At 49.7% G+C, this 16,754-nt stretch overlaps 1 protein-coding gene across 2 annotated transcripts in view; it reads right to left on the minus strand.

The window, feature by feature from the left end:
* Positions 1–16,754, minus strand: part of KCNN3 (potassium calcium-activated channel subfamily N member 3) — a 172,167-nt gene that overhangs the window by 12,970 nt on the left and 142,443 nt on the right. For both annotated transcript variants that reach the window (XM_060007923.1, XM_060007915.1), the window contains exons 4-5: positions 10,736–10,877; positions 3,664–3,774 (exon numbers count right to left, since the gene is read on the minus strand). In XM_060007923.1, the coding sequence (XP_059863906.1) occupies positions 3,664–3,774; positions 10,736–10,877 (253 nt within the window). The remainder of the gene's footprint in view (positions 1–3,663; positions 3,775–10,735; positions 10,878–16,754) is intronic.

Raw genomic sequence — 16,754 nt, forward strand, 5'->3', positions numbered from 1 at the left:
GTAGTCCCCACTCGCCGCAACTAGAGAAAGCCTGTGCTCAGCAACGAAGACCAAATGCATTCAAAAAATAAATAAATAAAATTTTTAAAAATTAGCCCTATTTAAAAAAATAAAGAAAAGTCTTTTTTATCAGTGGATCAGTAGGTTCTGGGGGGTTATTAAAGGTTTTTGAGCAGGTTGGTGATACGTTCAGAGCTAAGTCTCAGAGTCTAAGGAGAGTCACGAGGAAGCAAAGAACAGGATGGCTTGGGTAAGGGAGGACCAGGTGAGATGAGAAGGTAGCAAGCAACTGAGATGGTACAAGACTGAGATGGTGGCTTTGGGTATGGTGGGCAGAGGACCTGGAGAGGCTGGTGTGGCCAGGTGGAATCAGACTCCAAAGCTGCTCGGACCCCTGTGGGGACCAGGGCAGAGAGGAGTCAGAGATGCTGCTAAGCTTTCAGGCCTGGAGACTGGAAGAACGATGATGTCATTAACAGGGAAGGCAGGAGAAGGCACTAGTGTAGGGAAGATATGGGTGTGGTTTTGGTGTTACTCATTGATTTCATGGGGAAATTGTACTTGGATGAAGTATTTGAGGCAGGAACCCATCGTGGCAAGGATAAGGAGACAAAATCCTCAGCCAGTGGCACACACCACAGAGGAGTCTGCAGGTTTGATGTGGAGAGGAGGCGTGGCAAACAGAACGTCTCCTGTCCGTGGTGCCTCTGAAGTCAAGTGTGTCCACGGGCAGCTACCTTGCTCTTTAGAAAGGGGAGGTGCTCTTTGAGGACGGGCAGTAAGTATGAGGGCAGGTACCATCTCTTACTCATCTTGGTGTCCCCAGAACACAGGGAGTGCCATCCAGCTGTGAGGGATGTGTTTCGTTACCTAAAACAGCGACAGGGGGATGTGTAGCATTGAGTGGGAGAAAAGGTGGGGACCTAGTATCTTTTTTATAGTCTCTCTGTGTGTCATTTACATATATATTACCTAGTAGCCCAGAGGTTAGCAATAAATTATAATTCTAGATTAACAGTGGCAGTAACACTGCAAAGTCAGTGTGGGAAGATCTGATTGCATTAAATACAGAAATGACGTTGCCACCAGAGTTGACAAGTCATACAAGTGAGAGAAGAAAAGCCACGGGAATCAGGAAAACCAGAAACTGAGTTCCGACCCCGTGCCATCAGACCACCGCCGCACCTGCCCCCGCCTCCCTGGCAAATAAATGAATAAAAACAGTGTGACTCTAGTGGTAAAGTCTGGGCTGAAGCCTTTACAGCAAGACAGGCAGAGTAAATAAAGACTAGAACAATCTGAGTATTTTTATGATTAATAGGTTACAATTCCTCTTTTTTGTTTTTTTTGCTTAGAGGTTTGAAGAATTAAGATTGCATGTATTGTAAGAGATGGCTTTTCTCTGTTAAATCTATTAATTGTCCTCTCTTGAGAGGTTTGCAATTATGTCCCAGTCAGCTCCTCCAAAGATCGGATCTTTCTCTGCGAATTCACTGAGAATTCACTGTGAGTTCTGTTTGACCCATGAGCCACTCCTGCTGGACACAGTGGGCCGCTTGGAGAGGACAGAGGATGGATGAGGTGTTGCCAGGGGAAGAAAGGTGGGCTTCTCTGAGACCAGGTCAAGGGGAGCTGAAGCCAGAGCAGGCCAAGCTCACAGCCAGTTTCCTTTCAATCAAGGTTAGGTAAAAGAGTCTTGCCAGCTTTGAGAATCCTCTCTCTGTGAGAGCCACTCCTTTCATGTTGTTTGTTTCTCTGGGAAAAGATATTAGATATTAAAGGGACATTTCAACAGATTTAAGTGTTCTCAGAAAAGTGAGATGTTATTCGATAAAAAGATGCCTTGTACTCATAGATGGGCAATAAATATTTGTTGATTTTATTTTCGGTCCCACTTTTCAAAAAGTAAGCGGACTTGAGGAGGATTTTAGAGAATTATTTTTGAAAGCTTGAAATTAGCGACCACAATTTCATCTCCTCGTACAATTATATTGCAGAAAAGTTGTTTATTTTCCTGTCACGTGAGGGAGTTGGCTTTCCTCGGCTTTATTTTCCTCTAACGTCTGATTCACAGAGTGAAAAATGGAGAGGACAAAGGAATAACATGATATACACAGTATATCCTTGGTTTCAAAAAGCAAATAGAATAAACAGAGAGGCTGTTAACGTCTCTGCTCTAAGAAACAGCTTCTGAGAAGGTTTTGGAGGCTAGACTCCCTTGCCTCTGACTCCTGCACTGAATTGTTCCAGGAGAATAGAGGCAACTTTGGTAATTTGCTCAATACTTAGCATGACTTCTGCACGCTTACTAGGGGCTTGAAGGAAAGCAGCTAGGTTACAGGGCTCTGGGTGGAACCCGGCTGGCCTACCCACGGGTATGGCCCTCAATCCTGCCATCTTGATGATACAAATCATGTTTTTGCTTGTACCACGGACACCTCAGCGCCAGGATGTACCATATACAACCATCTGTATGGCAGCGACATTAGACTATTTGCCTGTACCCCTTCTTTTTAACATCTGTGGAGGCTCTTTAAAGAATCCAGTACATGTAATCAAAGACCAAACAATCAAACACCATAAATAATTCTGCTGAGAAACTGGAGAGGCCTTGGCAACTTCCCATTCCCCCACGCCTCCCTCTGAGTGAGCACGCTCACCCTTTGTCACTCTCCCTCTCTTTTTGTTCTCCCTTCCTGCCTTTGTCTCTATTTAGAACACATTTTTACTGTGCTGCAACATCCATCACTGAATATTTTCTCCAGCTTTCAAAAACCCCAATCAAAATCTCGTTGCTCGTGGGTCTCCTAACCCACTTTAATCCTAAATGAGAAACTTGTCAGAGCGGCCAAGACCCCAGCACAGGGTCTTGCTTCGCTCTCCTTTCGGAAAGAGGAGAGTTTTGCAGGAAATCATACTACTGACCTTCGTTCAGCCTGCAGCTCTAAAGAATTTTCCATAAAAGCTGTCATTAAATAAACAGCTTCTGCCATGCTCATTTGGCCTGCTGTTATCCTGGAAGGCTCGTTTCTGTCTCTTCTAAATGGGCCTTTTCTTCTCTGACAATTCAGTGGGGTGTCAGACTTTTAGCAGCTAAATGATCTCCCCATTCCCGCTTATATTCAGTTTTTCACCCTCCTTACCCACTTTCATGACGTTACAAGGGAGAAACGTTATTTGGAAAACCCAAAAGGGGGAAAATTGGGTGATGACATTTTGATGAACGTTATTTAGGAGTGATTGTCTGTAATGATTTTTTTTAAAGGGTTGGATTTAGATACATTCCCAATATCGTTTTTAAGACTTTCTACTGCCCTTCCTAAGGAGAGTCATGAAAACATTTAAGCATAAGCAAAAACACCTCATGCTGGGTGATCTACTCTGTACCATTAGGCAAGGGGGGCGGGTTACATCATTGTATGCTATAGATTTAATTATCAGGAAAATTATTTGGTTGCCTGAGCCACGCACAGTGATTTAAGAGAAGACAGGAGCCTTCAGCGTTGGGACATCGTGCCCATTTTGCGCTGGCTGTTTGCATGTGTCTGGGGCTCCCTCAACCCTCCACTGAAGGGTGTGGCCCTAACCCACTGTGGCTACTTTCTGACTGGCTCCCATGTTGGTCTTAAGTCCTCCGTTAAGACGTGGACAGTGGCGTTTTACCCGTTTGGTGAGCTGAGTGTCCATCATGAAGTTGTGAACGTGCTTCTCTGCTTTGGTGAGTTCCAGCTTTCGGGCCACCACGGCCACCACCAGGGCAGTACAGCCCGCACCCTGTGAGGGGACAGCAAAAGGACCAGAGGAGAGAGCACATCATTAAGAGGCAGGGCTCAGGCGGAAGACTCCACGTGCCCCGGGCCCACGATGGGGTCTCCGGGAGTGGAGTGGGGACTTGAATTCTGGCTGGACAAGGCCAAGCCACAAAACCCATCAGGGCCCTGATTCCCGCACCCATGAAGGGGTCTGCGGTGCTCCTGGCTTAGCTGCAGAGCTGACCTCTGGGAGACTGAGCCTTCGTAAAGCTGGCCACTTCTTCATGGAGCAGGATACTGGATGGGGCTGAGGCTCGGGGGAATTTAAAACACCGAACGATCACTTGGTCATCTGCCAGGGTGTGCAGGGAGGACAGAAAATCCACACACGCTCCCCCTCCCTCACGCGTAACCCAGCCCCACTGCCAGCTCCAGAGCAGGGGGCCAGGAGGAAAGAAAGCCGTGCAGTATGGATGGATCACCTGTTGGTGGTGGAGAGTTTTCCTGAAAATAATCTAAGGAAGAGGCAAAGCATCACCCCGCCAAGACTGCTTCCCAGGGCTACACTGGTTGGCATGAGTCTGTGCACCCAGTGACTGAGCTTGCTCCCAGTTGGGTCTTTTCACTGGAGGTCTAGCCTAGGACTCAGCGCAAGAAATTCAGTTCCTCTTTGCTTTCACCAGGAGGCTCATGAATTCACCATCTTTCAGAGATTTCAAAGATGATAACAACACGCCTGCCTCAAATCAGGATTTTAAGGGAACCCGCAGAAGGCGTCAGTATTCTCCAGAGCAGAATTCTTATTCTGCTCTGGAAGGTCCACTCCAGGGAAGCCCAGGGAGAGTGAGTAAAAGAGGCCGCTTCCTCAGGACTCACTTCCTCTCTCCTAATCCTCTGGGCGCATGCTTGACTGTCTGAGAAATGAGCAGAAATGGGCTCATCCCAACATTCTTCCAAAGGACTTTGAAGTCCTCTTTGCTGTGCATCTTGGCCTGGTCGGGGTGGGGGTGGTGGGTGGGAATCGAGACAGAACTGCCCTTGCCCTGCTTCTCCTGCAGGCAGCAGACGACAGCCCCGCCCTTGCCTGGTTCTTGGAAGAGAGCACACGCCCCTCGGTGACCATCACCCTCTTTCTGCACGTGGGGCCCTGCACCATCCTGACCTCCACTCATGGAAAGCGACAATAAGCTCAGAAAAGTCAGCAGTCTGATCCTCTAGACGCCAAACAGTAATTATAGTTGCCACAGAGCTCAGTTTAGCAGTTGAGGTCCTAGGATTGAAGGAATCCACCAACAACATTTGTGGCTCACCCAGTTTAACGGAATACATAGGGAACCTTAAAGACTGTTTTCAAAGGTACTATAATCCGTACCAGAGTTGGGCGGAATGCACATGGTAGATCAATCCCCTACTCTCTCCTTCATAATCTCTTTCCTTTGCCACAGGTTGGCAAAGGTTGGTCGGTGCAAGGTCTTGGCACGGGTGAAGTTGGCAACGCTTTCCCCTAGCTTTTTACAAGGGTTCCCATGAAAACAATCTCATGTTTCTAGGTACACTTGGTCAGCCACCCATTTCTAGCACAACAAACTGAAAAGAAAGGAGCCTGTGTGAACTTTCCTCTTCTGACCTCATTTTCCTTTCTTGTTCAGGGACGGCCCTGTTTTCTTGGCATCTGTGACTTGCAGGAGACTCTGTGCCCAGTTTTCAAAGGATATGTATGGGCCCTTGGACAGCCTGGTCTGCAGGTGTCATCAATTGAGCCAGGCCTCTAAAAGCAAAAAATAGCTTAAAAAGAAGCTGTTCTAGAGGGAAGATGTGTGCTCCATTTCCCCTCAAGCAGACCGAGTATATAATCCCTCTCTTTTGTATGGAGCTACAAAAGAACTTTGGGCTGAACGCCCAAAAAAGGGATATATCGCCGTGTTAAAAACGGAACGTCAGATGGAGAGGGTTCTTCCCAGGCTCCAGGCTTCCTCATTTCCCTGAGTGCAGGGAAACTCTGCTTAAATCACTCCTGAAAGCTGGGGGCAGAATTAGCCTGAAGGAGTCTCCCTGCTCACCACGCCACGTTGGAGGTTTCATTAAAACAATCAACCATCCACAATCCCGAAGTTCCAGGGTCTAGCTGGATTGCTCCATGGTTCTCGCTAGGGCTCACAACCTAGGCTGCTGAATGCAGAAGGGTTCTAATGAGAAGCTAGAGTGTTCTAACTAAGGAAGCGTCTATCTTATATGATTAAGATTCATTTCTGCACGGAGGCAGGAGGCTGGGCTAGATGACATTTCCCGGTTTCTTTCAACTTGAAGATGTCAAGGCTCTCCTGTGGATATTTCTCTGAAGGATGCTTGGTTCTTAGCCCCTAATTCTAACTTGAACAGATAACAGTGGATACTTTCAACTTTTCTTTTAGAAAATCCATCATCTGGCTGAATTAGGGAAGTAGCCAATAATGAAGCCTAATCTGGTCATTCCCATTAAGAGGCAACCTTGTAAAGATGGGGTCAGACGTCAGCAACCTTCAGAAAGTGGTGTTCAGGGTGCTGAAATACAAACTGATCCTCTCCAGTGTGTGTGTGTGTGTGTGTGTGTGTGAGAGAGAGAGAGAGAGAGAGAGAGAGAGAGAGAGAGAGAAGAGTGGGGGAGGGGAGGGAAGGGAAAGGAAGGGAAGGGGTGAGGGGAGATGCAGAGAGATATAGAGCTGGAGCAGAGACTGAGAGAGGGAACAAGTTGTGCTGCCTCCTCAGCAGCATGGGACAGACAGGGGAAGTGGAAAGGAAGAAGCAGACAAATAGGAAAAAAGGATGGGCTGATGGGAATTGAGTGGAAGGCAGGAAGGACAAGGAGCCTAAGACTTGAGTCAGAAGCTGATGGTCAACTTTGGCTCTTTAGAGGAAATAAAGGAAGCACTATGGGATTCCCCCTCCCTCCTGCTGTATTCACCTTTCATGTGGTATAATGATCACCTGTGTTCCTTTTGGGCCTTTTTACTTAGATGAGTTTATCAGCCTGACAGGGCCCTGTTAGCAGTTTGGGAATGCTTATGTGATACGGCAGGGATGCGGGTTGGTTTTAAGAGACAAATTGCCAAGGGCTTGGCTCATCTGGGTGTGTGAGAGCTCCTGCTGTCCTAGCTGTCCTCGTGTGGAATCTCAAAAATGGTTGGTGGGCAGGGGGGCCATGTGAGGAGAGATCGGAGTGGGACAGAAGAGGGTAAGCAGCTGCTGGGATGACTTCCATGGGGTCAGACTGTGCAGCAAATCCATGACTCAGACTTTTGCCTTCAGAGGTGCCAAGTCCTGAATCCTTTTTGACACCAGCTGAATTCCCTGGGTCTTCTGTGTCCAACACTATTTCCATGGGAGGGCTGTGGGAGGGGAGAGGGTTCACCTCTAATGAGGTCGTACTTGCCAAGGTACGTGGTGAGCAGAGTACAGGAGTGAACACAGAGAGGAGCGGCTGGCCTGCGGTCAGCATGCCTAACTCATCCATAGATCTGGACCCAAATCAGAGACCCAGTCTCCTCCACTCTGGTCCTCCTACTCCTTGTTTCCAAGAGACATTTTCCAGCTGGAAAACCTTAGAGTCTCAAAAAACAAGTATCCCAAGGGGAAAAGTATGAGGTGTACTTAACTAAAGAAGCAAAAAATAAAATAAAATAAAACATAAATGAAAGTGACAAATGGAGGCGGGAAGCCTGGAGGATTTACAGTTGGATTCTGTTTCTGCAACAGATACCACGTAACAACTAAAATAACATCAATTGGTTTGAAACCAAGGTGTTTCAGGGAGAAGCTCATCCTCTAAAACTGACATTAAGCAGATGTCTTACTGAGCCCTCTTTTTCCCTCCTCCCCAAATGACTCAATTCGTGCTACCTTTTACTTCATCATCCCTTTCCTTTTGCAGTTCAAAGAAGCCTCTCTCATGAAGCCTCGGGGAAAAGCTCAGTGACCCCCACAGATATCCTGGAAGCTTTTGTCTATTTGTCCCTAACTCATGAAGGGTCCACAGAGTGAGTCCAGCTTCAGAAACTGGCTATATTGAAATGGGATTCCTACCAAGGAGTCTTGGGGGCCCAAAAGTCTTCCAGATGCCTGCAGAACCAAAAAGCCTTCAAAGGCCCATTCTGGATACTAAATATTGCCAGCTTTCTCTCTGCCTTGTAACTGTCATCATAAAATTCTTTATGGAAAGATGATGCACTTTGAGATACCTGCTTTTGTGGGTGAAATCTCTCATACACACCAGGTCTGTGCCAACAACGTCAAGTTGTTCAGACAATTATATACCCTGCTTAATGGTTGATAATTACACCGTTACTGGGATTGCCAAGAGAAAACAATGATTAAGACTATTTACAGCCCGCACACACAAATTCTTCCTTTCCCTTCCCGAGCAGGCCTTGCCTTGGCCTGCCTGGTGTCCATGGTAACCAAACAGGAAGCCCTACCTTTAGTAAAGGCACTTGCAATAATAATCAGGAGATGTACAAAGTGTCGGGAGGCTGGGAGAGGGGAGGAAGGGATTCTCAGCCATGCGAAACCCTGGAAAGGAGTGACTCAGCTGGAAAAGTCACATTTGTTAGTAAAAATGCCACCAGGGTTCCTCACTGTCAGACCCCAGAGGGAGGCAGCTGATTTTCATTTGGGTAAACACACTGACAATGAGAGGAGGGGAGCTCCCCGTCCCTGTCATAGATAGGTGTATATTTACGCAGCAGGGTTTGTGCGAAAGGAGAAGGCAAAAGGCATGTGCTGTATTTTTAATATGGGGGGTGGGTATCGGTTCCTCCTCACTTGTTTGTTCTTTCCACTTTGATCACACCTCTCTCCACAAGAAATAAACACTCCTTTCCAAGGAGCTGCTACAGCCCCAGCGGTGCTGAAGACCACACGCCAGGAGAAGGCAGGGAGGGGCCCAGGGGTCCTGCCCACCACCCCCCCCAGCCGCGCCAGCGCAGAAGCCCGGAGATGCAGGAGTGAAGGACCCAGGGAAATGGTGGCTATGGGGCCGCTTCTTGGATGGGGCACAGCTCCGTGCTGAGAGGGCGAATGGCTGGTATTTAAAAATAACGGAGGCTCCACGCAGGGCCATCCACCTAGTGGCAGCCCGGCTCCGTGCGAGCCTGGCTGAGAGCTGGTGCCGAGGCACAAAGCTTGCGCCCCACGAGCGGCTCTGAAACAGGACAGCTTTGGCCTTCGGGCGGCATTTCATTCCCTTCTGGAAGGAAGAATCATTCCTTGGTTTCCTGGTGACAGCTGGAGCTGTGCCAGATAGACTCCTACTAACCGATGGGAGGTATTTGTTCTGAGGCCTTACACTTACCCGTGATTTACCCCAACCCCGGCGCTAAGCCTTTTCTCATTAACTGCTGCCCAGGACCTGCCAATATGCACCGGCTCTGGATTTCAGTCGAAAGGGGAGAAGACGGTGTCCAGTCGTGACATGGCAGCGCTGGACACCTCCTGCTCACCAGCCCCACGGCCCCAGGCCTCTGACCCTATGGCCTCTGCTGCTCTGAGCTACCTTGTCACCGAGATCAGTCCCAGGAGGCCACCAGGCTGGTGAGGGCTTAACCCCCTTCCCACTGCAGAAAGGAGTCACTTCCCTTTCAGAAGGAGGGTCTTTTGTGTCCTCCTGGAGAAGTGGGGGTGGTGACTGAAATCTGAGGGAGCCCTGGAAGGATTTTGATGATGGGGGGCGCAGAGAGGGCCCCCTGGGGAGGGCTGCCGTAACCAGCCGCGGAGACCTAGGACCAAGTGACAGGCCTCCTGTCCACCCTCACCCCCACGACACCCAGGCTTAGCTGCCCGCTCCTTCTCTGAGCCTCGGCTTCCTCTTCTGAAAGGAGGACCCGGTGTGTTTATTCTGGACTCTGGGGTTCTGGGAAGGAGGTCAAAGAGCAGGGCTGCCTGTCCCGGCCAGAAAGCACAGCAAGGAGACGAGCCCTCATCCCCGGCCAGTGAAGGAGTAGCGGCGGCAGGGACGCCGAGGGCTCGCCAGCACTGAAGGCGGCGCAGCTCCTTGTTGCTGATGGAGTGCGTTAACACAAAGCATTGCAGTTTATCCCCATCACCAGCCAGGGAGGAGGGTAGAGCAGGCCTCCCATCCGCACTTTGTACTCGAGCATGCTGAGGTCCAGCAGGCTAAGTGCCCTGCCTGGAGTCCACAGTGAGGTCATGGGGTCAGAGGCCTGCGGCTGTGGGGCTGGTGAGCAGGAGGGGTCCAGCGCTGCAGCGAGCAACAGGGACTCAGACTCTGGGGTCCAACTCCCTACCCACGTCTCTCCCAAACTCCGTACTGTGTGGCCATGTGATGGGCACGAGTGTGTGCAGGGGTGGGGGATGGCAGGGTGATGGGCGGGAGGAATATACACCTTGAAAGGAGGCAGCACAGCTGCTGGACACCTGGGGAGAGATGGGGATGCAGTCACAGGCTAGCTGGGTGCCAACTCTGGGAGGGAACTGGCACTCGGAATCTGGCACCTCAGCATTTGGATGCAGAGGCCAAGAGTTGGCCCAGGGCCATGTCATCAAACCAAGACTGAACCAGTGGCCAACCCAGTCTAGGACACGGGTCTCTCATGGCCGGCTCAGTGAGCTCTAGCTATACTCTATCAGATGTGGTACCAAGGTCTGCGGGGCCCAGGCGACAGGAAAGAGGACAATGAACTTAAGCCCTGATGCTCACCGGGGCTGGTGGATGGGAGCAGAGGGTAAGACCCACGGCCAGCTTCTCTCGGCCCATTTCTGGGGGGCTAGGAAGAGGCCATTAGCTGTCAGGAACCGGGACATGGTCCTATCTTAGACAAGGAAATGAAACAGTGAGAAGCCACGCAGATTTTCCATCCGCCTTTCTACGTGCAGGGACACACACGCTGGCCTGTTAACTAGCAGCTGGCCCCCTGCGCCCACCATAAAGGCGCTACTCCTAGCAGCATTCGGTGGGTGGGGAAGGGTAACTGGCCGAGGCAGGTACTCACCATGATGCCCGTGAGAAGACAGACACCTTTCCCACAGTATGTGTGGGGCACCATATCCCCATAACCAATGGAAAGGAATGTGATAGAGATGAGCCACATGGCACCCAGAAAGTTACTAGTTACGTCTTGCTGGTCATGGTACCTGCCGGGGGGGAAGACAGGAGTTAGTTAGTGGAACTGCCATTCCCGGGAGTAAAGGCTCTGGGCAAACCTGGACAGAGGAGGAAATGTGACATTTTGCTGAGATGGAGACAGCAGCGATGGTGGCACACGGATCTCTTCAGGAGACTGAAGCTGCCGCAGCTCTGCCCACCCAGGTCCTGCCTACAGTTCTCCGTCCATCCCCCCAACCCCCCACCACGAGCTTGGTCCCAGTGGTAACGTGTTTCGTCATGATTTGCACCATATCACAGACGTCCTTTCAGTAAAATACCTTTGGATGAAATCATGCAGTAACAAAATTTAGATTTTCCCTTCCAAGCTGACAGTCTAAATGTATGTGGATGTGATTAATCTGAAATCACGAGCTCCTGAACAAGGAAAATGTCAAAAAAAAATCACCAAACGCATTTAGCAATTTCCCCTAAGAAGGCTGATGGAGCCCAAAGACTGGCACCTCCCAGGTGTCTGGAGGGAGGCTGCGGTAGCCGGGGCTCTCTTGGAGCTGTTTCCAGGGGGAGGCTCTGGAGTCTCCACGGAGCCATGGCCTCCTCTTCTGAGCTGGATGGAGGCTCGTGGCTGTCCTGCCCTGGGAGTAAGCAGCTGGAAACGTATCACCACCATTCCCTCTGCCGGATACCCATTCCACCCCGTCCTTTTCCTCCCTCCCTTCATCCCCAAACACCAAGGCCCGCTGTGGGCCAGGCTCTGTGCCAGGCACTGAGATAGAAAGATGAACAGGATACAGCCCCTGCCTTAGGGTTCTCAGCCCAGGGCAAGGGTCCATCAAGGAAGCAGACATTTGTGAAAGCGTCAGTAAGTGAGCGGACGAGGCACCTGGAGGACGGGAGGGGAAGGGCAATGACCTCGACTCAAATGCAGGAGGATTAGTCAGAGGCTTGAGTTTTCCAGGCCGGCTGGGGGAAGGGAGTTCCAGGCAGAGGAAATGCTCTTATGCAAAGCCAGGGCCCAACCTGAGTGCAGCAGGTGGGCCTGGCTGCACCTGGGGTGGCAGGGCCGATGAAGGTGGGTCCTTTCTCAGAATGTTCTCTAACAGGATGAACCTGAATGACAGGGATGTCACTCCTTGATAAACTCTTCCCATCAGCCTCTTGGAGGCCACTGGATGGGAAAGGTGAGATGGGGCCAGGGAGACCAAACCATCCTGGTTGGATAGAGCAGAAAGCCATTTAGGAACCTGAATCTACAGAACTGAGTTACCAGCAAGGCTTACATGACGTGCTTGGGATGGGGTCTGGTACAAGGAGGCTCCCAGAGAGTATTAGCTGCTACCGTCAGTGCTCTCCCTGAGCCCCACACCCCCACCAACAGGGTCTGGCACCCAGTGGGCAACTGACAAATGTTGCTTTTCTTACCCTTACCCCCCGCCCCAGGTCAGGTGTGCTGGCAAGCCTGCAGATACAGGTGCATCTGGAGATGAGCGTAAAAGGAGGCAGAAGTCTGCTAATCAGAAAGGAGGTGGAGGGCACGTAAGTGGGGAACACCAAGGGCACTCTGACGGATACCGTTTATTGACTCACACTGTGTTAGCAGGAGCCACACGATGCAAACTACCCTGTGGCTAGCTAGCACTCTGTGTACAAACGCTCAGATTCTCACAACATCCTGTCAAGTGTTTTTGCAGGTAAGCAACTGGAAGCACAGAGGCATTGAGTGACTTGCCTGAAAACACACAGGAAGTAACCAAAGCAAAGCCCATGCCCTTTTCGCTATTCCTTCAGCATCAGGGAGATGGAAGCGACTGCTGTGTGCCTTGGGGAATGATGAGGAAGTGTTAGCAACAGGAGGGCACCTGGGCTCCAGTAGCAAGTGATGAGGTAGCTATGGAGACCAAGGGTCTGAGTTTGGAAGGCCTTGAATTCCAGGATAAGAGGTTTGGATCTGTTCTTAGAGGTCTTGGAAATGATTCTTGGTTCTTGAGCAGATGAATGACAAGATGACATGGCCCACTGGGAAGACTGGTCTGTAGGTGGTAAGTAGACAGATTAAAAAGATGCAGCACAGGGGTGGGGTAGCCAGGTGGGAAGCAAATGCGCAAAGCCAGGAGGGAGGTGCAGGCAGCAACCTTCATGGCCCACCTGAGCCTGGCCCGAGCAGATCCCGGTAAGCACATCGTTGGTGGGCCGTCCAGCCCCAGCTTGAATCCTCTACCAGCAACTAGAGGAGGGTGGCTTTAGCCTTTCACAGCTGTCTGCACAAGGGCATGCATGCCCAGAACTCTAGGGGTGACATCTGAAAAGCAGACATCCCTCCCCAAAGCTCTGCTGGTTAAGTTGTCTTACCTGCCCTCCCCTACCTGCTTTGCTTGCTCCCCAGTGATACTCTGTGGCTACCCAGATGGCACCCTGGCTGCCTGCTCCTTCCAGTTGGCCTCATGTCCCCAGGGCTGCGGTGTGTCTGCTCATCTGGCCACGCTGGAGTAGCATAGGCTGTTGGTGCCCAGGTCTGATCCCCAAGAGGGAGTGTGCCCTGCCCTGCCCCGGGACACCAGCCCCATCCCAGGTCTGACATGGCCTTGGATGGGCAGCCACGCTCCCCATCCCATTCCCCACAGCCCTGGGTCTCTGCAAGGCCCTTGGGCTGATGTGGTCCCCTCCACTCACAGCCTGCTGCTCTTTGGCCAGGAAGAATGGTGGTGACCCTGGCTCTAAGGGCCTGTGCTGAGGTTAGTGGCGGGGATTCCTTCCCTGGAGGGATGGACTTTGGAGTCTGTGAAGCAGCGAGACTCAGTGACAGGTTGAGTGTGGGGACACAGACGGGGCAAGACTTAGAGATGGCTCCATGCCACAAGCCAGCAACAAGCAAACACATGCATAGAGGACAGCCGGGGTCGTCATCTCCTGGAAGGGGTCTTGGGTCAGGTCTGATGACAGTGAGGTTGAGGCAGTGGGTAGAGAGGAGGCGAGCCCGTGGTCTCGGGCTCAGTTTCCCTGGCTTCGAGCCCCAGCTCCACCTTAAGTAGCTCCACGGCTGTGGGCAAATGACTTAACCTCTCTGTGACCCAGTTTCTTTATCTGCTGATGGGAGGAGTAAGGAAAATAATTCACCAGCAATATTAGCACAGTGCTCGGCCCAGAGTAAGTGCACACCAAGTGTCAGCAATTACCACTACTGCTGAGATTGGTACGTGTTATCAGTCTGAGAAACAATCTATAGAAAAATACAGTGGCAGGGATCTACAGGTGCAGTGGGTAGAGGGTCCCAGCAGGGAGGGAAGAAGATGGAGGGAAGGATGAAGATGGAGGGAGGGATGATGATGGAGGGGGGAATGAAGATGGAGGGAGGGATGAAGATGGAGGGAGGGAAGAAGATGGAGGGAGGGATGAAGATGGAGGGAGGGATGAAGATGGAGGGAGGGATGGTGATGGAGGGAAGGATGAAGATGGAGGGAGGGGTGAAGATGGAGGGAGGGATGATGATGGAGGGAGGGGTGAAGATGGAGGGAGGGATGAAGATGGAGGGAGGGGTGAAGATGGAGGGGGGAATGAAGATGAAATGGGGGGGATGAAGATAAAGGGGATTGAGGATAAAGATGTCTTGGCATTGAGGCTGGAAAACTATCTGATGAAGGGATGAAAGGAATCTACTGTAAGTTCTTGGACAAAGTAGGGACACGAGACAATTGGTATCTGAGAATGATTCTTCTAGCAGCTACACGTAAGACTGATTAAAGAAGACAGGTCCCAGACAGCGAGAACCTCTAGAAAGTTTGCAGGTACCCGAGGAGAAGCAATGGAGAGACTTGAATGCTGAACTACGGGGTTTGGACTGAATTCGCAGCCTATCTTCTGTGGACTTATTGGCTTTGCTGTGCACATGGGTCTCTAAAGTCCTCCTTTCTTTGCTTAAACTAGAGTTCCTGAGCTGCTTGGCTGCCCTCAGGACTGTGGCCCGTCCTATTCATATGTGGGTGGATTCCGAGGTAAAGAGATCAGAACTCAAAGTGGAATTAAATAAAAGCAACCAGTAATGTGTCTCTCTTTTTAAAGTTGAGGTTTGATTTACCGCTTCATTTTTCTCTAAATTCTCTTTATGTTCCTGTGGGCTTCTTTTTCATTCACCATTTAAAATCCCTTGGTGCTAACTATATGTGCTGAGGAGAGGAGAAGCAGATCTTGAGGATGCTATCCATTCATCGTTTGTCAGACTTTGATGATCTCCCCTCTGACAGGGGCTACTGAAGATCTGGAGGTGAGTCGGACAGGCACCCTGCTCTCCCGCGGCTTGGAGCATCGTCATGGAGATAAGACACACGTGCAACTCACCAAGCAGGAAGTGATAAGTGAGAGAGCAGGGCTGGTGATTCAGGACCGTGGGAGTGGAGAGGAGGGAAAAATTGGTTCCAAATCTATTCACAATTTTAGAGTGGTTTACACTTGTCACAAACTCACATATTAATCTCATGATATTTTTTGCAATAGAGAATTTTTTGGAGAAAAGAGTCCCATGTTTTTCCTTAAAGGCTAAGGAGGAAAAGGTTGTAGGTATTTTTTAAGGGTTATTATAGTTATTAATTTATCATTAGCATGGGTGGACTATGGTTTTTTTCACTTTTTAATATTATGAAATAAATGATAGATATGGAAGATTGTACAATTGGGTAAAGATGGTAGATGAAACACACGTGTTACTTTTGCTCTCTCTTCACATCCCTCTACAACTAACAGTTTTAGTTTCCTGCTTTTAAAAATAAGCAGACAGCCAGGAATCCCCAGACATCTGAGGAAAGTCTCAAATATTAAAGACACAGACCAAATCAGTCGATTAAACAAACAAAGAAAAAAGACTCTGGATCAAATACTGACCATTAACAGAGAAGAACTCTTGAAACAAATCCTGTAGTTAACATCTTAAGAGAGATAAAACAAGATATTGGACCCATGAGACAAGAATGGCATGCTATACCAACAAAGTCCTCCCACAGGGCTGGAAAATAAATTGAGGAAGTTTCCCAAAAGACAGTGAAAGAGATGAAAATAGGAGAAAAATAGTGAAGCAATCTACCAATTCAAATACCGAGAGTCTCAGAAAGAGAGAACTGGAAAAAAAGAAGGAGGAGGAGAAAAAAGGAAAAGAAGGAAAGAAGTAATCATTAAAGACATCATTAAAAAATTTCCCAGAGCGGAAGGACACACGTTTCTAGATTAAGGGCCCACTGTTCCCAGCACAGTGGATGGAAATAGACTCACAGCAAGGCACATTATTGTGAAATTTTAGACCACCAGGGGGAAAAGAGAAGATGCTATGGAGCTTCCAGGGAGACAGAGAGAGGTCAGACACAAGAATCAACAGTCAGAGTGACTCTGGACTTTTTCACAGCAACACTGGAAGCTAGAAGGCCATGGAATAAAGGCTTCAAAATTCTGAAGGAAAATTATCTCCAAATCAGAATTCCAAACTAGCCAAGGCTCTCAAAGATTCGCCTCCTTTGCACCCTTTCTCATGAAGCTACAGGAGGGTGCCCGTCACCAGAGCAAAGTGGTAAACCCAGAAGGAGGAAGCCCTGAGATGGAGGAAACTGGGGATCCACAGAGGAGAGAGGCCCGGGGTGATAGCACCAGGAGGTCCTTGGGTGACGGCCATGCACCAGGCGTGGAGGGCAACCCGTCCAGACTGGAGCAGGTCAGGCAGCTCTGGAAGGTATTTCTCCAAGAAGATGAAATCGATAGAAAACCTGCAGTGCCTAAACATCCTGAGAAGAAATTTAGACAACTGTCAGAGTCTAGAATTGAGTTAGTGATAAATACACAGCAAACTAAGCAAATGAACAAACATGGTAATTAACCAGGAGAAACAAAAAGTTATGCAGGGAAGGAAAAGCTATCATCCTTCACTACAA

The sequence above is a fragment of the Delphinus delphis genome, chromosome 1 (assembly GCF_949987515.2).
Source record: "Delphinus delphis chromosome 1, mDelDel1.2, whole genome shotgun sequence".
Classification (NCBI taxonomy): Eukaryota; Metazoa; Chordata; class Mammalia; order Artiodactyla; family Delphinidae; genus Delphinus; species Delphinus delphis.